General features: G+C 37.7%; 3 protein-coding genes across 9 annotated transcripts in view; 2 read left to right on the top strand and 1 right to left on the bottom strand.

Annotated features, from left to right (window-relative positions):
• The window catches only part of LOC107805191 (uncharacterized), a 38,586-nt gene extending 37,529 nt beyond the window's left edge, over window positions 1-1,057 (bottom strand). For 4 of the 6 annotated variants that reach the window (XM_075254575.1, XM_075254577.1, XM_075254574.1 and 1 more), the window contains exons 1-2: window positions 751-1,057; window positions 555-655 (exon numbers count right to left, since the gene is read on the bottom strand). In XM_075254575.1, the coding sequence (XP_075110676.1) occupies window positions 555-655; window positions 751-937 (288 nt within the window). In that variant the 5' untranslated portion in view covers window positions 938-1,057. The remainder of the gene's footprint in view (window positions 1-554; window positions 656-750) is intronic. The other 2 variants (XM_075254579.1, XM_075254578.1) reach the window with 2 other exon arrangements.
• A 3,580-nt stretch (window positions 1,058-4,637) lies between these two features.
• On the top strand, window positions 4,638-23,628 carry LOC107811746 (putative pentatricopeptide repeat-containing protein At5g52630). 2 transcript variants are annotated; one of them, XM_075254572.1, is made up of 4 exons: window positions 4,639-6,628; window positions 21,048-21,160; window positions 22,968-23,038; window positions 23,178-23,628. In XM_075254572.1, exon 1 carries the CDS (start codon window positions 4,788-4,790, stop codon window positions 6,621-6,623), a length of 1,836 nt encoding a protein of 611 aa, XP_075110673.1. In that variant the 5' UTR covers window positions 4,639-4,787; the 3' UTR covers window positions 6,624-6,628; window positions 21,048-21,160; window positions 22,968-23,038; window positions 23,178-23,628. The 2 variants fall into 2 exon arrangements, with proteins under 2 accessions (XP_075110674.1, XP_075110673.1); XM_075254573.1 differs by lacking the exon at window positions 21,048-21,160 and having other exon boundaries at window positions 4,638-6,628.
• On the top strand, window positions 17,157-23,324 carry LOC142181712 (uncharacterized). The gene is made up of 6 exons (XM_075255156.1): window positions 17,157-17,433; window positions 17,605-19,021; window positions 19,416-19,591; window positions 20,040-20,203; window positions 22,577-22,723; window positions 23,178-23,324. The coding sequence occupies exons 1-6, from the start codon at window positions 17,157-17,159 to the stop codon at window positions 23,322-23,324; spliced, it is 2,328 nt and encodes a 775-aa protein (XP_075111257.1).
• Window positions 23,629-25,530: the final 1,902 nt, after the last annotated feature.

Raw genomic sequence — 25,530 nt, 5'->3', positions numbered from 1 at the left:
ACCTCATTCCCGAAAAGGTTGAGATCGGCTATGTGAATCCTCATTGACCACGTTACTCCGTTTAAACTCATCTCGTTCCAACATTATGCAAATACAAATAAAAAATTTAGAAGTTCGGAATATTTAGTATAAATATCTAAAATGCTCAACCACTCTTAGAGATATAAGATGTGCTAACGTCTAAAACATATTTTCAACTAATATGTATCGCCATGGATTAAATTGAAGTTAACCCCAATAAAACCATTTAGTAAACTAATCAGTACTGATATCTGAATACTTCTACTCCCTCTGTTCTTTATGTGGCAAACTTTCCCTTTTAGCTTGTTCAAGAAAGAATGACACTTCTCTAAATTTAGAAATAATTTAATTTTAAACGTCCAATTTTAACATCAATGAGATGATTTACAGCCACATAAATGTCTACGGCTTATTTTAGACCACATTTCAAAAGTCTTTCTTACTTTTTTTAACTCCGCAGCCAGTCAACCAATGCCACATAAATTCAGGCGGAGGAATTAACAAACAAAAAGAGCTGTAATATTGGTTCTTACATGTTGAATCATAGGAACAAGAACTTGGTCCAAAGATGACTCTTTTTCAGCAGCATCCTTCACATACTTGTAAAGAAACCATAATGACTGTTCCAAAGAAACTGAAGAAAAAAAAAACAACTAAGAAACAAAAAGAGAAAAAAAGTGTTTTTTGTCTAGAACCTCAATTTCAGAATATACACAAGTAAGAAATTACCAGCAATAGGTGCAATTTTGGGAGAAGGATCAAGATGAGAAATGGTTTCTAGAAGCTTCTTAGGCTTGGTAGTAAGCAATGTGTTCATAACACGACCCAATGTTGCGCTAGTCATTGAATTTGACTCTGATATCAGTGGTTCTGTAGCTGTGCGCAATAGTAACTGTTTTTGTTCCATTGCTACCATGTGGAAGACAGGGATTGAACCCTTTACCGGAGAATTCAGGGCGCGGAATTGGTGAAACGGAAAGAATAGAAAGGAACTCGGGTTTCTGCCTTCTCGTAGTAGAAAAAATGATGAATGCGGTGTCGTATCATAGTACGTTAGCGGAAAATGACTTTTCTAGTCCATTAAGTATTTGGTATTTCGTCTTTTGGATCCCGATTTTTATTTCTCTTGGCAGAATACCCCGGGAATCTTTCAAAGTTGTCTTAATTACCCCTAGACTATGCCCGAAAATAATGAGTTCCAGCTAGGGTGGGCATAGTTTGGGCAAACTTTTTTTTTGGGTTTGGATTAAGGATTGAATTTTTAATTTAATTTTTAATTTTTTTGAATTTTGGATTAATGTTGGATTTGGTACTTTAGATTTTTAGATATTTTAAGATATTCAATTTTTTTTTATATTTTATATTAATTCATTATTCATATGCCAATAGTAACAAGTCCAATACCCTATCCATTAGACATAATTTCATATATTCAATACTAATTACTAAGTTACTATTAGAATACTTTCTATTTCGACATGATTTTACTATTGTTGCTTCTTATCGGCCTCACTAATGTCTTTATATTTCCTTGGTGAAGATTTCATTACTTGAATAGTACTTTATTTGAATGAGTGTGATGCAAATATGGAACTTTTTAGGCAATTTAAAATGAATACTTCATTATGTTTGTTGTCATAAGAAGAAGAAACATCTCAACTTATAAGCTCAAAATCGAAAATTCAAAATATCCAAATCGATTGATCCGAATTCAAACTTTAAAAATTTGATCCAATCCGAGTTTCTTCGAATTGTCATTTCTTTAACCCGAGAATGAAAATCCAAATCGAATTTTTCATGTTCAATATGAACTGCCCCAACATTCACCCTGCTTCCAGCCAAAAAAATTTATTTATAAATTTGTCACGGAAAAACAAAAAGAAATATACAATTGAAAAAAATCAATTATTGCATCTAAAAAAATAAAGAAATACACCGAAGAAGCTCCATTATTTGATTAAAACTTTTTTATTTAACTAAACAAAAGGGATACATAATTGAAACAAATAGTTATAGTATCCAAAGAAGAAATAATGGACCAATGGTCTATTCCCAGTGTATGAATGACTAATTTTGTAAAGTTTAAGGGCAAATTCAAACTATTTTTTTATCTTTCTTTTTCACGTGTCTCACTTATGACTTAAAATGCTCAATGCAGATAAAATATGGCAATTTATGCTCCGTTAAAAATAAATAACATATATAATATTTTCGGATACTAGCTATGAATAACTAAATTCGCAAAGTTTAGGGGGCAAACTTAACTTTCTTTTTTTCCTTTTCAATATGAAACATAGAGTTGTCAATATGGGTCGGGTCGGGCTATCCTAGCCCAGCCCACATGGGCTTTAGCAATTGACGGATTGGGCTAGGCTAGCCCATCATTTTGATGGGCTTTATAATGGTCAGCCCACCCCAGCCCTATGTGGGCCGCGGGCCCCCACAGGCCGGCCCATCATTTTAAAAAATATAATTTTATATTTTTTCTTTAAGTTCTGACCTAAAAAAAGATAATTATTTAAAAGTTAAAAAATATCTTATTGGAAATATTCGCAAAACTTTATAACTTTTTATATTGTTCCAATATATCACGATAAATACTCAAAAAGTAAAAGACAGGATTATATTTCATTCACTAAAAGTCAAAACTTAAAACAAACTATTCAAGAGAACGTTCATGATGCTTATGAGATATCCAACACATCATCTTCATCAAACACATTTGAATCCGCTTGTGATAAGGTTGTCTTAACATCTTCGCTTTCATGTACAATTCATATGCAATATTAATTAGTTAAATATTAAAAATAATTAAATTTAAAAATTAATAATATTTAAATTCACATAAAAAAATATTACCAGTTTGAGTTAGAAAACCTGTGCAGCCAATTTCAAGTAGTAACAAATGTTTGGACATTTTCATAATAAATGCAACTTTTGTACTTTGTAAGAACACGCCACCAATGCTAAATGTCGATTCCGATGGTACAATGACAATAAGAATGCTAAGTACATCACGCACCATCACTGAAAGATCAGGATATTTTCTAGAAAGGTCCTTCCAATATATGACAACATTATCTCTTGAAACTTCTCAAGATCAAGTTTTGGTTCCTCTTAGTAAAGATCCGATTCTGACTTTCCATCTCTAAAGGCAGTATACTTTTTATTTTTTATATATTTTAAATAAATATTTTATTAGGCCCACGGGCCGGCGCAGCCTAGCCTCTGTCAAGTCTCACGGGACACGGGCTTACTCGAGCCGAGTTTAAAAACCTCATTTTTAAACGGGCTCCAAAAATTCTAGCATAGCCCTGCTAAATCACGAGCTGGGCTAGGCTGGCCCAACGGGCCAAGCCTATATTGACGGCTCTAGTGAAACATCCAAAGTCAACGGTCGATAAGTATTTTCTAAATTTTCTAGCATTTAATTCGTATGTTGGTTGTACTTTCAGAAACATTGTGCTACTTCACAATCTTTTTCTTTTTAGATGTCTTTATGGGACAAAATGCAACAGTACATTCTCTAATTTAGATATGTTCCATTGGATTACATTATTTTGACATAACTCAGAAATTGTTTATTTTATTTTTCTGTTATAAGATTATTTCCTCTGCTCTCCTAGAATCAATCTTGAGCTAAGCTAAGGACTTCTCTTTATAGAACTTCTTAGATTTGTCAAATGTACTGAAGAATAAAATGGAAAGGACCAAACAAAGAATACTTAAAACTTTCAGTATGTGTCGGCTCACCACAACAACAACGGTCCAATATAATTCCATAAGTAGGGTCTGGGGAGAGTAATATATACGCAGATCTTACCCCTACCCGAGAAGCAGAGAGGCTATTTCCAGGAGACTCGCTCAAGAAAGCAACAAGAGACGATATATTAGTACCATCAATAGAATCATAATAAAATAACAGCAATATAAGAAATACGAAATAAATGGAAGGTATAATAATAACCAGCAGATAAAACTCTGCGTCAGTAGATGACCACTAGTATCCTAAAACTAACTTCTAACTGGCTAGTCTCACTCTAGTGCGCTGTATAAATATTCACAACTTCTCCCCAAACCTACAACCTTAATGCCCGACCTCCACAATTTCCTGTTAAGGGTCATGTCCTCAGTAATTCTAAGTCGCGTCATGTCCTACCTGATCACCTCTCCCCAATTCTTCTTAGGTCGCCCTCTACCTCTCCTCGTGCCCACCACAGTCAGTCTCTCACACCTCTTCACCGGTGCATCAGTGCTCCTCCTCTGAATGTGCCTGAACCATCTAAGTCTTGTTTTACGCATCTTGTCCTTCGTGGGGGCCACACTCAACTTCTTTCGAATATCTTCGTTCCCAATCTTATCCATCCTTGTATGCCCGCACATTCACCTCAACATCCTTATCTCTGCTACTTTTATCTTCTGGATGTGTGAGTTCTTAACCGGCCAACACTCAGTCCCATATAACATGACAGACCTAACTACTACTCTATAAAACTTACCTTTTACTAACGATGACACTTTCTTGTCACACAGTAATCCGGACGCTAATGTCCACTTTATCCACCCATCCCTTTACGGTGGATGAAGCACTTTTGAGCAGAAAAAAAAGCACTTTTGCCGCAAAAAGAAACTACAAGCTATAAGACCTGCATGAAACCATTGGTCAAGTCCTTTCTTTTTACACTTTGAAGCATCATATATGAAGTCAAAATCCTCATTTTCACAGTCGCAGCATATCTCTTTAGCCATTTACTTGTTGCATTCTCATGAGCTACCCACTTGTGCAAGAACCCGTTCAAGAAACAGCCCACCACCTTTCACTCTCCCATTCCCATTTCCCAAAACCCTCACAAAACCCACAAAATTTCGAACTCAACTTCCGAACCATATGCAACAATCTCTTGTCCCTAACCCAATCAAGATCCTTACCGAAAGGGCTCGCATTACACGCACATATAATCAAATCAGGCATTCAAATAATCCCACTTGTTTCCCACCACTTAATCAACTTCTACTCAAAGCTCCAACGCCCACTTGATTCCGCACAAGTTTTCCATGAAACCCACTTCAAGTCTTCCACTACCTGGAGTTCAGTTATCTCTTCTCTTGCCCAGAATGAACAACCAATTCTTGCTTTACAGTATTTTCGTGAAATGTTGTATAATGGGGTTAGGCCTGATGATCATATTTTCCCTTGCGCGACGAAAGCATGCGGGATTCTTTCTGATTATCGTATTGGGCAATCGATTCATTGCTTTGCTTTGAAGATTGGATTTGAGTCTGATGTGTTTGTAGGGAGTTCTGTGGTGGATATGTACGCCAAATGCGGGAAGATTGAGATTGCTCGGGAGATGTTCGATCAAATGCCTGAAAAAAATGTGGTTTCTTGGAGTGGAATGATATACGGGTATGCTCAAATGGGTGAGGATGAGGAAGCTTTGAGGCTTTTCAAGCTTGCTTTAGGTGAAACTGTGGATGTTAATGACTTCACCTTTTCAAGTGTGATTCGGGTGTGTGGGAATTCCACGTTGCTCGAATTAGGGAAGCAAATACATGGTTTGTGCTTGAAAACGAGCTATGATTCGTCGAGTTTTGTTGGGAGTGCCTTGATATCTTTGTACTCCAAGTGTGGTCTTGTGGAAGGCGCTTATCGTGTGTTTGATGAGGTTCCGCTTAGGAATTTAGGAATGTGGAACGCGATGTTGATTGCTTGTGCTCAGCACGGGCACGCTAGAAAAGTATTTGACTTGTTTAAACAAATGGAGAGTGTTGGAATGAAGCCAAATTTTATTACCTTTTTATGTGTTCTATATGCTTGTAGCCATGCTGGGCTGGTTCAAGAAGGAAAATTTTACTTTGATTTAATGAAGAAGCACGGAGTTGAGCCACGAGATCAACATTATGCTTCCCTTGTGGACTGCCTTGGACGAGCTGGAAAATTGCAAGAGGCCGTTCAAGTTGTTGAGGAGATGCCGATGCAACCAACAGAGTCTGTTTGGGGAGCTCTATTGACTGGCTGTAGAATCCACAAAAACACGGAATTGGCAGCTTATGTGGCCGACAGTGTCTTTGAGTTAGGTCCTGTTAGCTCAGGCGTACATGTGCTACTGTCCAATGCATATGCTGCTGCTGGTAGATATCAAGAGGCCGCCAAAGCAAGGAAAATGCTTAGAGACAGAGGTGTGAAAAAGGAAACTGGTTTGAGTTGGGTGGAGGAGGGAAATAAAGTCCACACATTTGCTGCTGGCGATAGATCTCATTCGAAGTCTAAGGAGATATATAAGAAGTTGGATGAATTAGGTGATTACATAGAGCAAGCTGGGTATGTTGCAGACACAAACTATGTATTGCAACAGGTAGCTGGCCAGGAAAAGAGTGAAACTATCAGGTATCACAGCGAAAGATTAGCCATTGCTTTTGCACTTATCACCTTTCCACCTGAAAGGCCTATTAGAGTTATGAAAAACTTGCGTGTATGTGGAGATTGTCACAATGCAATAAAGTTTATTTCTAAGTGCACCAGAAGAGTAATTATAGTGAGGGATAACAATCGATTTCATCGCTTTGAGGATGGGAAATGCTCATGTGGTGACTATTGGTGACAAATGTAAGTACTGTTACCTTCTGCTACTTTGTTTTTGATAAGTCATGTGGAGATATTGATGCATATCAGAAGTTACATCTAAAAAGAGACAAGTTTAAAGAGAGTGTAAAGAGCTAAGGAAATCTACCATGGCAACAGGCTATAAAACATTTGCTGTGGCCAAGTCTAAGCAAAAATATACCGATGAAATAAAAGTTAAGCAAAAAAAATAATAATTTTGTGTTTGAGATAGCAATATTGTCCCTCCTGTATTTGAAGAATCTTGCATTTCTTTCCATCCAAATGATCCACCAAATATCTTTGGAAATAGTGTTCCAATACTGTTACCTTCTGCTACTTCTACTTAAAACACTAGAATGATTCTCTGTTATATTAAGACTTTGAGGAATTTGGTGTAATCCATTGTGTAGCATTCAAGATAAATCTTTTAACGAACTATGGGAAACCTGAACTTCAAAGAGATTAGAAACTTCGTCTTCTAGTCCCTTTTTTTTTTTCCTCTATCCATGTATTGGAATGACCTTTCTGGTCTCTTGCACATTTTTGGAAATAGTTTCTACAGGTTAGGCTCCTCGTGACCAATTGACAAGATATTACTCAGTTTAGAACTGCAAAAAATGCGACCATAATATCAATAATCCTCTCTTTGGGAATCTCCCAATCTGCTCTTGATTGCTTGTATGCTTCCTACATTACTTGATTATTGCGTTCCAGTGGAAAAGTGAAACTATGTGATTTGTGCATTGTTTTCTCCTCTCTGCACTTTTGACTCGGTGAATTGAATATGATGATTGATTGGGAGGTCTGTAAAGTAATTAGAGAAAGAGAGGATATTAAGAGGAGAATAACCTTTTTTTTTTTTTTTTTGAGATGGTAACAATTTTTATATTCAGAAGCACAAAGGCTGTGCTGGCCATAATTACAGAGAAATGGACCAAAATATACAACAAAAATTCCTATCTTCTTACAGAGTCCCTAGAACATCTATTAAAGCTTCTGTGTCCACTGTGTATTCTTGTTTACACCAAAAATGGAATAATAGTAGGCAATTCATTTTTATCTTATGAGTTGAGCTGGCATTGCCTTCAAAACATCTTGAATTTCTCTCTTTCCAGATAGTCACCCATATGCAGGCAGGAATCGGATCCCAACTATTCTTCTCACTTGCACTTCTTCTCACCTTATTCCAGCATGACAGCAGGTCCTTGGTGCTATTTGGTATGACCCAATGTATCCCTGTTAGAGCTAGGAATATGTTCCAAATTTGAGCAGTCACTATGCAGTGTAAGAACAGGTGACTATTAGTTTCTGCTTTTCTTCCACATAGATGACATCTTGAGCACAATTGCACACCTCTTTTCTTCAAATTGTCCTGTGTTAAACATGCCTGTTTAACTACCAACCAAACAAAACATGCCACTTTGTAAGGGATTTTGACTTTCCATATGTGTTTCCATGGCCAAAGATCAGTCATTATGTTTGTTTGATTAAGCACTTGATAAGAAGATTTAACAGAGAACCTTCCTGAACTGTGCCCCAGCCACCATGCCTTATCAACATTCAAATTCACCCCCATAAACTGATTGAGTGTGTTGTTGAAGTCTGTGATTCTAGTGATCTCCCAATCATTTAAAAATCTTCTATAAGTGAGATTCCATCCTTGAGCTGACCAAACATCGTAGATAGTAGCCTTTTGGTGCTGATTTATGGAAAAAATATCAGGATACATTGTCTTCAAAGGCTCATGCCCCAACCACTTGTCTTCCCAAAAAGAGGTGTTCTGTCCATTCCCTACTCTAAAGCTGATTTTGTTGCTGAAAATTTGCCAAAGAGAAACAACCAGTTGTCTTCCCAAAAAGAGCTCTAATTGCCTTCCAAACACTTACCCCATATGGAGAGGTTACTTTCTTTGTTTTCCAAGGCCCCTCTTCCCCATATTTATCTTTAATTACCATCCTCCATAGTGAATGTTCTTCATTAGTTTATCTCCACAGCCATTTGATAAGAAGGCTTTGGTTATGTTTCCTCAAGTTTTTGATTCCCAAGCCTCCATGTTTCTTGCCGAGAGTAACAGCCTTCCATTTAACTAAATGGTACCCTCTTTTTTCTTTGTTGCCTTGCCATAGAAAGTTCCTCCTTAAAACATCCACTCTCCTCTCTATCTTTGGTGGGATAGGGAATAAGGACATCAGATATGTAGGAAGAGCATCAAGTACACTGTTGATGAGGACTAACCTGCTTCCTTGCGTGAGGTATTGACTTTTCCACCTTGCTAGTTTCTTTTCCCATTTCTCCAGGACCCCATTCCATATATCAATGGATCTGCATTTGGCCCCCAAAGGCATTCCAAGGTATATTGTTGGAAAAGCACCAATTTCACCACCAAGGATCCCAGCAAGTTGCTGGATTTGTTGAGATTCATTAACCAGATAAATTAGGCTTTTTCTCCAATTAATGTGAAGCCCAGATATCCCTTCAAAAATTGTTAAGATAACTCTTAACATCCTCATTTGATCTACCTCTGCATCACATAGGATGATAGCATCATCTGCATAAAGGAGATAAGTGATCTCCATGCTGCCTCCTTGTCTGTTGTTAACCTTGAATCCTCTAATCCAATTATTTTGTTGGGCTGTATGGAGCATGTTGTTCAATCCCTCCATGGCTATAATGAAGAGGAAAGGGGATAAAGGATCTCCCTGCCTCAATCCCCTTTGAGCAGGAAAGAAACCTTCAGGTGACCCGTTGATCAACACTGAGAATCTAGTTGTACTGATACACAATCTAATCCAGTTATTCCATTTTGTGCCAAAACCCATTTGCTTCAGCATATTTATCAGGAAATCCCAATTCACATGGTCAAAAGCTTTTTCTATGTCTAATTTGCACAATATTCCTGGCTTTTTCCCCTTTAATCTAGAATCCACACATTCATTAGCAATAAGAGCAGCATCCATTATTTGTCTTCCTTTGATGAAAGCCATTTGATGTTTGCCAATCAGTTTAGAGATCACTGATTTTAATCTTTCCGCCAGAAGTTTGGAGATGATCTTATACACCATGCCGATTAAACTTATAGGTCTATAATCTTTTAACTCCTTTGTCCCATTTCTCTTTGGTATCAAGGCTATGTAGCTTGCATTTAGACTCTTTTCAAAGTACTCATGACTGAAAATTTTGGATAGCTTGCATTATGTCACCCTTGATGATGTCCCAACATTGAGAATAGAAACCCATGCTAAAGCCATCGAGCCCTGGGCTTTTATCAATAGCACAAAATTTAATGCATTCATGCACCTCCTGTTCTCCAAAAGGTCTTTGGAGCCAATCTTGCTCTTGATCAGTGATTTGTGGACCATCTATCATGTCGAAAGTTGGTCTCCAATGCTCAGACTCAGTAAAAAGTTGCTGATAAAACCTCACTACCTCCTCTTTAATTGCTAGTGGATCTTCCAATGTTACACCATTTGCCCCTAGCTGATCTATATTGTTGTATCTCTTATGTGCATTTGCAGTCCTTTGAAAGAATTTAGTATTTTTGTCACCCTCTTTCAACCACAAGGCTCTGGACCTTTGTCTCCAAGCTATCTCCTCATTTTTTGCAACCTCTTCAAATGCCATGAATAGGTTTGCTTTCAGTAAAACTTCCTCTTCATTCAAATTTCTCTGCTCCTGAATTATGTCCAACTCTGAGATCTGGTTAAGAATATTGGACTTGGTGGCCTCCAGATTCCCATGCTTAGTTAGATTCCATTCCTTTAATTTTCGTTTCAGAGCTTTCAATTTGCTTGCCAAGATGTAATCTAGTCTACCTACAATTACAAAAGAATCCCACCATGTCTTCACCTGATCATTAAAACCCTCTACACCTATCCGCCAGTTTTCAAACTTGAAATACGATTTGTTGTATTCCCAGTCACCACATTGCAAGGAGAGAGGAAAATGATCTGAATCTACCCTCTGTTGGATAGACTGCTTAATACTCCTGAATTCATCATTCCAACTTGTGGAGATGAGGAATCTATCAATCCTGGAAGAAGAATCTTGAGTGCCCCCCCCCCCCAGTTCCTTGTGTACATGCCTCCAATTAAAGGAAGGTCTACCAATTCCATGTCATCAATGAAATTTGAGAAATCAATTATATCTCTAGTTAGGGTGGTACAATCCTTCTTTTCTGAAATATACCTAGGGGTGTTAAAATCTCCACATACTACCCAGAGATCTCCACATAACCCTCTAGCTGCCCCAATTTCTTCCCACATCCCTTGCCTTTCCTTCCTGCTGTTTGGACCATACACCCCTGTTAGATGCCAAGAAAAATCATGAGTCATAGCCATGAAGTTACATGTCAAGGAATGTAATCCTGTACATGTAACTTCCCCCTTCCAAACTCTACTATCCCACATCATTAAAATTCCCCCTCTAGTATCACTAGCATGTAAACATTCATATTTTACCCATCTATTTGCCCATAACTGCTTCACAAACTCCTCTATATCCCCTTCTACCTTGGTTTCTTGCAGACAATAGATATCTGCTTTCCACATGTGTATTAGACTCTTCAAAGTGCTCCTTTCCCCTTAGTGTTTATCCCCCTAACGTTCCATGAGATTATGTTTATCTTCATGGAGCACCAATTGATTGTAACTTCCCTATATTTCTCTCCCAATTGCTTTTGAATTTGACATCAAAATTAACTAAACCTTTGAGTTCCTTGTACCTTATACCTTTTTTTTTTTTTTTTTGGGATGAAGTAGGAGAATTTCATTAAAGGCATCAAGAAGATGCATAGCAAAAGAGAGTACAAGTAAATAGAGTGTATCTGCCGGCATATACCTCTTCCTTGAATATTAAATGGTTGCAAGGAGCTACGAGCTACAATTTAAGGTGTCAAACGAGTATACCAATAGGAGGAAGAGCTTTCTGAGGACATATTGGTTCAGGATTGTTGGAAAGTGGGTTGGCTCACCAAAGGTTATATTATATATAGGCGTTAGAGGCGTGAGAGCTAGCTTCTGGCTTGACAAGTGTCACCCTACGGTGACACGAGTTTTCCTTTTAGATTCACTAGCAACGAGCAAACCACAATAATATTTTCTGAAGGCCAAAGATTGATTGATGGAAATTTTCTAAAGGTTGAAAGATGGAGTGATATGTTAGGATGTGTTGACCCTAGGTATGACGGCGATGTGGTTGCACCTATGAGCACACATATTGTGTTTCGATTTTTTCAAGAAAGTAGGGGGACATGTTTGGGGTTTTGTAGACGTTATATGTAGCAAGCATGACATGTCAAAGGTTAGTGTTTTGGTGAGGAATGGTGGTAATATACCTAAGTCAGTAGTAGTTGGTGATAGGTAGGTTTGGCACAAAGTTTGTTTGTTTTCGGAGTTTTACACTAAGGCCTTTCTTGTGTGAGAGAAGATTTTCGGGGTAGGGAAGAGAGAGGGAAGGGATTACGAGGGAAAGAGAGAGAGGCAGTGCATAAAAGAGGGGGAGTTTCTCATGGTTGGCAAATACGGTGGATATGCCGAGAACGAGCATGTTTAGGGGTAAATTTGGCGGTTAGTTTAAATTGGGGGAGATGAAGAATTTAGCTAAGTGCTCGAACTCTTTCCTTTGGTGTCGCACCCGTGTCGACACGACGTGGGATGGGTGTGGGTGTAGGATCCACCGGATCTGTTCAACTAATTTTGGGTACTTTGATCAAAATCGACGGAGGAATTAGGGACAGATACAATGATTTTTAAAAACAAAACAAAAGTTAGGGTGATACCGGAGAAAATGAAATACCTTATATATAGAAATTTCTACGTAGGTCCTTTTCCTTTTATCGCCTTTTAGGATTCTCTTCTTGTTTAATATTTTCGAATACCTTGCAAGTTTTCCACATAATGTCTCATAATTTGGACATATTTCTATAACTCTATTTTTAAATATTTGAATTATTTTAGCCAAATCGCCGCATCCATATCCGTACCCCCGAATCTTATAATTTAGATCATGAAGGATCCGACCTTTAGATCCGCACCCGTATCGGACACCCGCACCCGAGTCCGATCAACTTAGAAATTTAAAAACTATGGCAAAAAGATTAGAGTGCCCTTGAATTAGGTTTATGACATGGAGGACTATATTGAATCGGGTTACTAAAACACACAGAGTGGTCACATGTCTTAGGGTTGGGTCAAAAGCCCTTGGCCTCTTCTCTACTCAAGTTGGAGGCTAGGGAGCATAACTCTAGTGTTGTTTTTATTGTAGAGAGGAAACTAGTTAGTGCCAAAGGGGTAACATCAGTGTGGTGACTCGTCGGGAGCACAAATTTATAAAATGAGTAGGGGGAAGGCAGTTGTTTATAATGAGAAGTGGGACAAGCTAACTAAGGCTCGTCAAGGATTTCCAACCATTTGCAGTCTATTGAAACAACCACCTAAAACCTTCAGCTTGGAAAACCTTGAGTTGGTGTAAGAAAATGGGGGAGATGGTCGGGATAAAGAAGGGTTCTTATGGGGGAGGGTGTGTATTGGGGGCAAGAGTAGAGGAAGAGGAAAATACTCGCCTATTAGTTATCATAGAAGGAGGAAAGAGTATGACTAAATAGGTGGGTGGTAGATTCTTAAGGTTTGGGGAACTCTTGGGGTGTTTAGTTCAAGGGGAAGGAAGACAAGATCATAGAGTTGTTAAACATAGAACAAGAGTTTATAAGAGTCGTGATAATGCAAAAGGGGATAGAAGGGTGGGAATGGGAAGGAGGCTAGTGGAATCTCAATAAGGAAGAGGTAGCCTTTTGGTGTATGATAGGAGGTATTTGGGGAAAGAGAGGGGTGGCATTGAGAGGAGAAGGGGGATAGGGTGAAGGATAGGAAGTTTATGTGTATTAAGACTATATCTTGAATTGTAAGGGGGATACATGACCCAAACAAAAGGGTCACCATCAAGGGGGGTTAAGGGAATTAGAAGGCGTATTTACTATGCTTGCAGGAAACCAAAATGAAGGTTATGTCCGATGCTATTACAAGAACTTTTTGGGGAGGGATGTGGATAAAGTATGATACCGTTCCGACTTGTGAGAATGCTAGGGACATAATACTTTTATGGGACGAGAAAGTTGGAGGTAATCAAAGTAAAAGAAACATAGAGTTCATGATAGGGTTTTGAAAGAGTGTACGGGTCTGTAGAGAGGGGTCGAAGAAGAGGATTTGGGAGGAGTTGGCCACTTCTATAGTGGAAAGCGACCATGGGTGTTTAGGTTACGGTGGTTCTAATCTTCTTGCTAGTTACCTACTCTTCTAATCTGTCAAAATTTCTTCTCTTGTAATCTTGGACTTCTAGAAACGCGAGAGCTGAAGTGTTGAACCTGTTTGTCAAACTTTTAGAAGTCAAATTCCTGAAATCTATTTGAATATCTGACTTTGTATAAGTTGCATATCACTTGACCTATAAGTTGATTGGAATGAAATGAATGGTTGAGAAACTGTCTTTTCTAACACCTCTTAATTTCAGTTCCTGAGCAGCCCACACATGTAGCCTAACAATGTTTTGCTTTATAAAGCTTCAATTTTGGAAGTTCTATTGCCATACCTTTTTTTGATAACCAAGAAACCCTTGAGGGCCGATGGTGCACTTTCGAAACTCGGTGAATAATGGGGTCCGCCCCTCTATTCTCCTCCACATAAATGCGAGACTTTTGTTTGCGGCAGGGTAGGAACCATATAGTTTCAGATTTTGGTTAACAGTTAGTTGAGGGATATTAGATTCCCAATTGTTTATGATTTGGATAATCATACTACATAAATATATCGTACTAAGTTTAAAAGTAGAAGATTATAGGCTGATACATGTTACGAAAGTTTACTCATGTTGGAATTTGAAAATGCTCCCAGGCACTCTTCCCAAGAACCTTCTCTCTCCTACTTCCTAGGATTGCAGAATACCCTTTCCGGTGTACTTTTCACAGGAATCTAACATTTCTTTCTTCTAAATGAGTATTCACCCACTGTGATTACTACCAAACCTTTTTTTTACATAACCTAAGCAGTAGTTAGAACTAATATGGGAGAAAACAGGATATACTTCAATTCTGGCTTCAAATCTTTCGATATCACCAGACGGAATTCCAACAAAGACATATGGTTTGAATGGGTGGAGAGAAGTCGCAATATGATGAGACGCTCATCCATGGGCAGAAAGATAATGGAATGGATTTGCTACGTACTTAAAGAAGCATCGAAAGATCATAAGAATTTAGTGAAGAGATGGAAAAATAAGGACCAATTGACAGAATATTTCTGTACTAGGAAATTCAATGCTCATGGAAGGTATATGAGTATTTTGTCATTAAAGGGAGAAGAAAGGTCAGTCATTATTATCCTAGAGTTGGCCTTGAATGCAGGCTGGACAGACATAGCATTTAAGATAGAAAGATTCATTTATGATGCCCCCAAATTGAATAAACACAGTTCCACCCAGAAACACTGTGGATAACTATCCTTATGTCAAAGCAGTTAAGGAGAGTAAATGGCAATCCAATACTCTTCGAGAGGCAGATGTCAGTACAAAAAAAGGAGATATCTCTGTTGTGGAACCACCCGGAATTGAGGACACTAGTTTACTAAAAAGATGCATTATTGAGTACTTTGGAAAGGAAATCACTGAGAGACCCACATTAGCAGACATAAGGCGATGGGCTATTGCTTTATGGAACAAAGCCTTTGGGGTCAACATGTATGAGATGACTGGTAACATGTTTCTATTCGAATTTCCGAATAGATATATGGCTGAGCAGATCCTGCAAGGAGAATGGAGATGGAAAAAGTTCAAGTTTCATTTGGAATGGTGGAACTACACTGCTGGCTGCATACCAAACTCTCAAATTGTGGAAACCTGTTGGATTAGAGCCATGGGAATTCCCCTACAGCTGTGGTCACAAAAGATCTTCAAAGAAATAGGAGATCTCTGTTGAGGATGGATAACTACTGAAGAAGAAACTGATCTCAAAAACCATCTCAAGTGGGCCAGAGTTCAAATAGCCGGTGATGGCAGAAAGATACCTAATGAGATTGTGATTGAAAGAGAGGGATCAGATTTTTCATCCCAATCTAGACTGAAAAACAGGCAAGATTTAAGCTGAAGTCGTCGGAAAACCTAGACAGCGCCGGAGAAGAAAGAGAGAGAAAGGAACGAAACTCACAAGAGACCAGTGGACAAAGGAACCCTATGAGCAACTAATGGATAAAGGCAGTCAAACAGCTGTAGACATGATAGGCGAGCACATGGGGTGTACTATATTGCAAATTAAAAATAAGGGAAAGACATGTGTGCAACAAATGCAAGGTCCAAGTTTTAATTCAATAGATCTGGGCCTGAATGAGTTGAAACTAAATGGGCTGATTCTGCAGCCCAGGTCATTTTTAATGATCTTTTATGTGAGCCCACTGAAGAAAGAAGATTGACGCCTTATATTGAGGAACTGGGCCACGTCTCTTGCTTGAAAGTTCAAGAAACCAACGCAGTGGATCCAATTCCTATTGCAAACCTCAAAATTATGGCACATGCAACAACACATATGAGTTGCGACCAGTCAGAATGTGAAGCAGAGACAGGAAAATTGGGACATAAGGCAGGGGAGCTAGCATAAGCATGAAAATGAGGGAAGATCAAGTTGATAGCAGGCTGGGGCACCATCAACAGCTATGTCACTTCAATACTGATCAAAATTGGGAGGTAGAGGAGGCTACTCCTCTTTCAGTACAACACCACAATTCAGTAATGGATAAAGAGATGGACTCGACACTGTGGGTCCATTAGAATATGATTAAACTGGGAAAAATGTTCGGAGTAGATTTTCAAGGCCATGAAGAAGAAGCACTGGAGTTACTTATGCAAATTGACAGTTGTAGATAAGTCAGAAGATTGGAGACAGAGGTGGAGGTGAAGAAACAAAGGTTCAAAAGCCCACTGGAACTAAAAGGTTTAGCCTCTTTTGATGTCAAATTCAAGAGCGATGGGAAAAGAAATAGGGGGAAAGATCTGTCTATTATTGCAATATGAAGATCAATTTAATATCATGGAATGTAAGGGGATTAAATGACAAGAAGAAAAGGGAGATCATAAAAAGTCAAGTACTCAACTGGAAGCTAGACATTATCTGTATGCAGGAGACAAAATTGGAGGGGGATATCAAGGAAACTGTCAGTTAAATTTGGGGTGGGAGATGGGTAAGGTACGCATGTTTAGAAGCTAGTGGCACGAGAGAGGGAATTTTGTTACTATGGGATTGCAGAGTATGGAAATGGGAGGTGTTACAGATTGGTGCATACACTTTGACATGCAAGTTCAAGGCTCTTTTACAAAACTTCCAATGTCATATAACAGGAGTATATGCTCCTAATTGCAGAATAGAAAGAAGAACAGTATGGAGGGAAATTGGTGCAGTAAGGGGACTGATGGAAGGCCCTTGGGCAGTTTGTGGTGACTTTAATGTCACAAGGTACCCCTCTGAAAAAGGGACTGCTTGAGGAGGTCCAGAGAGATGGTGGAATTCTCGGATTTCATAGAAGACATGGAGTTGATAGATCTTCAACTCGAAGGAGACCCTAATACTTGGTTCAAAGGGGATAATCATACAACTGCTTCTAGAATTGACAGATTTCTAATTTCAGAAAAATGGGATGATAGCTTCAGAAATATCAAGCAAACTCTCCAACAAAGACTGATCTCTGATCATGTCCCCGTGGCTCTATGTTGTGGTGCTTGGGAGCAAGCTAAATCATACTTTAAGTTTGAAAATTGGTGGCTGATCTCCGAAGGTTTTGATGACAGAATCAGGAACCGGTGGACATCTTTTGAATTTTCATGAAGACCAGACTATATTTTAGCTTGCAAATTAAAAGCTCTCAAAGGCAAGCTAAAAGAATGGAGCAGAACTTGTAAGGGAAACCTGGGAACGCAAAAATCAAAACTGCTGAGTCAATTGGCAGGTTTTGATGTAACACAACAATCAAGAGCTCTGACAGAGGAGGAATCAGTGAGGAAGGCAGCTATTCTCATGGAATTTGAGGATCACCTCAAGAATGAAGAAAGTGCATGGAGACAGAAATCAAGGGCCCTGTGGCTCAAAGAAGGGTATAGGAATACAAAGTTTTTCCATCGCACTGCCAATGCATACAAGAGATGCAACAATATTGACCAACTAGTGATTCAAGATGAAACAGTGGAGGAGCCAAACAAAATAAAGAATGAGATCATTGAATTCTACAAGAAGTTATACACAGAACCTGAAGAGTGGAGACCTGCAGCCAATTTCGAAAATTGTCCCATAATTTCAGAATTAGAGAAGGAGTCTCTACAAAGCAAATTTGAGGAGCAAGAAGTCCTGAGCTGCCTGAAGATGTGTGCAAGTGACAAAGCCCCAGGTCCTGATGGATACACAATGACTTTTTCATTAAGTGATATTTTGAAGCAGGTCATCACAGAGGCTTTCAACAACTTTCATTCCCAGGAGATGTTTGAGAAAAGCTTCAATGCAACATACATAGCTCTAATTCCAAAGAAGACAGGGGCCCAAGAATTGAGAGATTTCAGGCCAATCAGTCTGATAGAGAGTTTCTACAAGCTGCTCTCAAAAGTCTTGACTGAAAGGCTTAAGAGGGTGGTAGGCAAACTAGTAGATGCTCAACAGATGGCTTTCATCAAAGGAAGACAAATAATGGATGCAGTGTTGATTGCTAATGAAGCTGTGGACTCAAGAATCAAAAAGAAAAAATCAGGAATTCTATGTAAACTAGATATTGAGAAGGCCTATGATCATGTCAACTGGAGTTTTCTGCTGAAAATGGTAGAACAAATGGGTTTTGGGCAGAAATGGATCAATTGGATGAAATTCTGTATCTCTACTGTCAGGTTCTCCATTCTCACAAATGGATCTCTTGAAGGCTTCTTCCCTACTCATAGAGGTCTAAGACAAGGTGACTCCTTATCTCCCTTCCTTTTCATTATAGCCATGGAAGGCCTGAACAACATGATTAAGGCACCAAAAGTCAATGGATGGGTTAAAGGTTTTGAGGTTGACAGGAATGGATCAAACAGTCTAGAGATCACACATCTCCAATATACTGATGATACTCTAGTCTTTTGTGATGCTGAAGAGGAGCAACTGAGGTTTTTGAGGATCATCTTGGTTTTGTTTGAGGGAATCTCAGGACTCCACATCAACCGGAGAAAGACCCATATTTTTCCTATTAATGAAGTTTATAAAATGGATCAACTGACACTGGTACTAGGAGGAGATGTAGGGTCTCTACCTACTATTTACCTTGGGATGCCTTTGGGTGCAAGATCTAAATCCAAAGAGATTTGGAACTTAGTTATTAAAAAATCTGATAAGAAGCTGTCAAGGTGGAAAGCACAATATCTATCGGGGGGGGGTAGTGTTAATTAACTCAGTATTAGACTCACTTCCTACTTACGTGATGTCCTTGTCCCCAATTCCAGCCGGAATTATACAGTTGGACAAACTCAAAAGATCCTTTGACAAGGGAATAAGGAGAAAAAGGTCTTCCATTTAGTCAAATGAAAATCCCTTACAGTGGTGAAAAGGCAAGGTGGTCTGGGAATCAGAAAACTTGAAGAATCAAAGCAAGGCTCTCAAAATGAAATGGCTATGGAGATATTCTCAAGGACCCCAAACCTTATGGAGCAAAGTGATCAAAGCAAAGTATGGTTAGGAAAATAACTGGGTGTCAAAGAAAGTCAGCACATCATATGGAGTTAGTGTGTGGAAATCCATCAGGGAACTTTGGCCTACAATGAAGAGTCACACTTTCATAAGAATGAACAATGGAAGGAAAACATCATTTTGGAATGATAACTGGTTGGGACATGGATGCCTAAAGGAACTCTACCCTGATATGTTTGGTTTGGCACAAAACCAACAGAAGACAGTAGCTGAAATGTGGAGTTCTCAAGGTTGGAAACTCACTCTTAGAAGACAGTTGAACGACTGGGAGATAGCAAGATTAACTGACTTCTACAACAAGCTGGAAGCATTTAAAGCAACACAGGAAGGGGTGGACTCGCTTTGGTGACAGAGACACAACAGAGGGGTCTATCAGGTGAAGGCAGCATATAAGATTTTGAATCAAAATGATCCACCGATAAATGATTAGCCATGGAAGCATATATGGAGAACCAAGATTCCCTATAAGGTAGCTTGTTTCACTTGGCTACTAGCAAAGGAGGCTGTCTTAATCCAGGATAATCTTATAAAGAGAGGAATCTCTTTGTGTTCAAGATGCTTTCTATGTGGGGAAAATGCTGAGACAGTTAGCCATCTATTTCTACACTGCAAGATAACAGACCAACTATGAAATTTTTTTATTAGTCTTAGGGGTATTTCATGGACAATGTCCTGCAGGATTACTGAAGTTCTTCTTAGTTGGGAAGAAGCTGGAGCTGAAGCAACTAACAGAGATAGATGTGGGACTGTCCCAGCATGTATCTGGTGGACAGTTTGGAAGGAAAGAAATGCTAGATGTTTTGAAGACAGAAGCAACTCAGTGCAGGAGATCAAACTCAATTGTATTCTTCTTTTTTGTTTTTGGTGTAAACATATTTACACAGAAGATACATTGTTCAATCTTAGACATACTAGGATCTTGCTAGGATTGCACACTAGCACATCTAGTTAGCATTTACCTGTAAATATGGTTTTCAGTACAACCTATGTACTGATTTTATTAATATATACAAATGTTATCAATTCAAAAAAAAAAAAAGTAGAAGATTATATTTCCTTAGAGGATCGTAATAGGAGTGTTAAGTATTACTCTGTAACATGCATGAAGCACTGACCTTGTAAAAACACGTGAAACATTATGGTCATGATTTTTGGCTATAGGCAAGACACAAGATGAGACCGGAAGTTATTTTTGCTTCATGTGATGGCTGATGCGTAAATTAATATTTGACACCCTATGATTCCCATCACAATGATTGTATTGGAAAATGAAACCCAATTCTGAAGTACTGTATTATTTCGACGAAGATGTTGGAACATGGTCTTATTTGGTCTTTAATTGTGATCAGCTCCAAATGATTTTATTCCTTCTGCTCATTTAAAAAATTAATGAAACAGTGACCAGATAATGCAAAGATACATAAATCTAGTGGTCATGTGCTCTTCCATTGTGCGTCCAGCGTTTGAGAAATCTCCCCTGCAAGTGAATAATATTCTAGATTTACTTATTTCCCCTTTCAAATGTACTCTGCAATAGCGTAGCCAGCATTGTGTTAGTCCCATTATTTGTCACTTGAATGTTTGTCGTCTTCCGATATGTAAAAAAGTGTAATTTCTTCTTGTCTGCGGTTTAAGTTTCCTGCTATTACTTGCGTTAATAACTGCAATATTTTCTAACCTTGGCAGCATTAGCGACAAGGCTGGGCTGCTGGGATCACGTTCATAATGCCTTTCAGACCGGCTTGCAGCTTTAGCTAGCAACTTCTCTGCTTGCTGATGGATTAGCTGTTGCCGGGCAAGTAGGATAACACATTTCTTTCTTTTCCCCTTTTTTCTATTGATCTATGTTGAATCTGCATGATAATTTTGTGGAATAAGGACATATAGAAAGTATGTCACTTGCCAATTGATTTTGATGGTTTGACAGTGGAGATCGTTTTTGCTACTTTAGAAATAAAACTACTTTCTTTACCGTGAGTTAAGATAAATTACTGTGCATTACTCTCACATCTCTAAGGAAATGAAAAGGCAGATATTTGTTATCCCTAGTTTGCTTGAGGAGTAGTGTTCACCAAATATTTATTATGTTTGAGCTTAATGGTTGTCTAGAACACAGTTACAGAGCTTTAAACAAATTTTTGCAAGAGGATTCATATGGAAGTCCTACTGTTACATGGGTAGGACAAAGAGAGTCCTTAAACATTATCAAAGCACCTCTCTCTGTACTTTATTACTTTTATGTTTTCTTTCTGAGGAAAGCAAAAGGCAGGGAGGAGCAGGGGCAATTTCAGTTGCTTCACTTTCCTGATTTAATTGCTTGGTCAGTTTAGTGACAAAGTTCAAGACAAAAGGAGATTCCATGATTGGAGATGTAAATTCAGCTCAGTAATTATTTATTTTCCAAAGCCCGAAACCTGAAGTTATACTAGTCTAAGTTTCTAACAACAACTTAACCTTAGTCCCAAACAAGTTAGGGTCGGCTATATGAATCCTCATTGAACATGTTTCTCTATTTTTACCAAATAAAAATAAAAGTAAAAAGTAAGTTAAAATTATATAAATAATAATAATAATATTAAAAGTTCTCTATATTATTACTAGCATATAAATCTATAATAAGGGCAAAATAATCCTAGAAAAGCAATAGGTTCAAAATCAACTTAGTAACAAGACTATATCCTATTTCCAACCAGTAGATATCATCTATATGGATCTTAGTCTAAGTTTCTATGAATACCAAAGAATTTACTTTCCTTTATTTCATTGCTTTTACTGACTTGATCCAAAATTTGAGTGATATCTAATGAAGGTACGAGTTTAGTTCCTAAGTGCGCATGGATAGCAGACTAGGATGAAACTGCAACATCCTCTACAAGAATAGTATTATTCGTAATGATGAGCTATCTTCAATGACTTCATGATGTTTGCAACTCATCAAAAAGTAAAATGATGTTTCTCTCTTCAAAAGTGCCAATTTATGAACATGGGGTATCTAATCATTTCAAGGTTCTTATACATAGTATTGAATTTTTCTTGGATGTTGAGCAAAGTTTCATGATTTTATCCTGCATAGTTCTTTGTAAGCTGACTATGCAGAAACTCATAAAATGGCTGTTACTCTATGTCATGGGCCTTGGTGCTGCTAGTTTTTGTTGACTATTCATTTTCATTTCCCTGCATTCTTTGTCTTGCTGTCCTAAAGCATGTGTAAACAGGTGACATGGTTTAAACGCCATTCTCGAAAGTGTGTTTGCACAACTGCTACCATGCGAGTATTACATGTATATCTTTTTGATATACAGGGCCAGCCTATCATTTCTTTAGCATTTCTCTTTGATGGCTTCTACTTTGGAGCATCTGAAGTTATTAATTCTGCCTACTCGATTTAGTACTCTTTAACTATTCCATTTTATCAGCAGCCTTCTTTACCTGAGCTTATCTGGATACTACTGGAGACTTGAATTCAGAACTCTTTGTTTTGTACTTTTGATTATTTGCCAATCTTTCTGGAAACTGGTAGTTTATAGGAGAAAAGCTCTCAAGTTACATTTTTGTTTACAGAAAATGGTGTGACCATTGAGCATCCTTTTCTTGTTTTGTCATCAGGTCATATTTTGTTGGGGCCTAAAGGGTTGCACTTGCACTATCCATCTTTATGACTGGTGTCGGATTCTGAGGTAATTTGCCATTTATTGATTCTTTATGGTAATGAGAAAAGGGTGAAAATCATTCTTAGCACAAGCTTCCCTTTTACTGAAAACCAAATTACTGATGACATTGAAAGCTTCCTAACATTTTGTACATTTGCATGCGCAGGATAGCGGCAACATCTGGAGCTTGGCTCTTTCTCTGGGGATGATAACTGCTCACAGACTTTGTATGTGTCCAAGAACTTTCGACAATATTTTACTATTGAAGAGGAGCCTTAGAGCAATGGTAAAGTTGTCTCAGTATGACCTATAGGGCACGGGTTCGAGCCGTGGAAGAAGCCACTAATGTTTGCGTTAGGGTATGCTGTCTACATCACTCCGTTAGGGTGCGGCCCTTCCCCGAACCCTGCGTGAATGCGGCATACTTTGTGTAATGAGCTGTACAATGGATGTACTTTGCATTGAAAGACTGCATTCCATTCTTTTACAACTCTATTCTAAGTACAAAAATAGGCATGAAATAAGAAATCCCTGTCTGGTATGTTGCTTGTTTTTGTAATTACATATAGTATGTATTATTTGTATATTATGCAATTCCAACTTTGTTTAGTATGAAATTTGAATACACTGCATTTCGGTTCACAGAGATCTTTAAATTATGCTGGAGGAGATTCGCTTTTCTTTCCTTTATTTTCTGTTTCTTTCTGGTAATTTTGCTTTACAAAGAGTAAAGACCTGAGTATGTAAAGTGTAAACACTGAATCATGTATTTCTGTTAAAAACTGATCTCTAAGCCATTCTGAAAATGTGGTGACATTCGACGATTACATTTTCGCAAGGTATGCCTATTCGACCTTTTGTTTCACAACATATAATTTCAAAAGCTATTAACTATTCGAGTTAAAATATCAAGCTTCTTTTCAAATTGTCTCTTGAAAATCCCTCTAGTCCCCAAACAGTTAAAATCTCTCATATGACTACCTTTTCTAAAAGAAGGCACTATCTCAAACTTGCTTTTTTTCTCTCCTAAACTTAAGGTGTTTGGCTAAGCTTTTTGGAGAGAAAAAGTGTTTTTGGTAGAAATAAAATCAGTTTTTGAGAAGTACAAAAAGTTAGTTTATCTCTAGAAGCAGAAGCAGTTTTGAATTTTTTTCTTACCAAAAATACCCTTAGTAAAATATTATATATACCAAAATAACCTTACTTAATTTAAATTATGATTTTTAAGGTGAACCTTTATATTTGTTGAATGATTTTTTGATATATTTAAATTATCTTGAAAGAATAAAGTACTTTTTAATTTTATTTAAATAAAATTTAAAAAATTAATTATTATCTTTAATAATAAATATTTGTTGAATATTTATCTACTTATATAATACTAACTATTAAGTAAGTTTCTTCATATCCTTATTCGTAATTTGATACTTAAAAGCACTTTCTGAAAAGTTTGGTCATAACACAAATTGTTACTCAAAAGTGTTTTTCAAATTGATGCCAAACACAAACTGCTTCTCTCTATAAGTATTTTTCGAAAAGTACTTCTCAAAATAAACTGATTTTTAAAGCTTGGCCAAACAAATTCTAGCTAGAAAACACACACCCCATCAATAGAAATATCTTACATGCACTTAGTGTTTATACTAAATTAATTAATGCATGAATTGTGATGTATATTAACTTTTATCGCTTAATCATGATTAATGAATGTATATTTTTATCTCACCACCTTCTCAAAAATTCTTAATTTTACCACTTAACTATAATCGGTTAATATAAACACTAAGTGCGAGTAAACAGTTTTCTCACTGTGAGCAGTGAGCACCACCACCATCACTTTTGCTACGTCTCTCTCTTTCTTTTTGCCTATTTGTGTTGAGTACCTAAGCCCAAAGGTTTGAACTTTTATTTTGGCTAAAATTGTGAAAAGTAGCAAGCAAGACACATAGGGAGCCACTCACACTACAATGATCTTGTAGTGTTACATAGAAACTTGACAAAGTGGGGTTGGCAAAGATAAAGGCCACAACTATAAGTAGAATGTGAAGATGGAGAATTACATCATTTAATGGAATTTCTACAATTACATACTACCTAAAGAAGTATCTATTTGGATTATTATTATTATTATTATTAAGAAAGAATGGACCCTCTCTTCACCTCAACTTTTTTTTTTTCATAAAAGAAACCTTACTTCAACTTTTGTATATAATGAAAATTTGTTTCTTGCTTTGTGTAGAAAGAGAACAATTTTGGATGTTTGTATAGAGAGAGATATGATGTATCTCGTGATTTAGGGTACTCTAGGAGCAGTCAGATGCACAAAATATTCTGCTGGGTCCAGAAAAAGATCGCACCCCAAGTGATGTGCTGTAAACAGACTACAAAATAACATTTACTTGCTCCTGCTTAAACATAGAGGGTGTGTTTGGTATAACGGAAAATATTTTCTTGGAAAACAAGTAGTAATCTTATTTATTTTCAGTGTTTGGTACGCAAATTAAGAAAAATGACTTCTC

This window comes from Nicotiana tabacum, chromosome 6 (assembly GCF_000715075.1).
Source record: "Nicotiana tabacum cultivar K326 chromosome 6, ASM71507v2, whole genome shotgun sequence".
Taxonomy (NCBI): Eukaryota; Viridiplantae; Streptophyta; class Magnoliopsida; order Solanales; family Solanaceae; genus Nicotiana; species Nicotiana tabacum.
The sequence above is the reverse complement of the archived record's forward strand: the minus strand, read 5'-3'. Positions and strand labels throughout refer to the sequence as shown.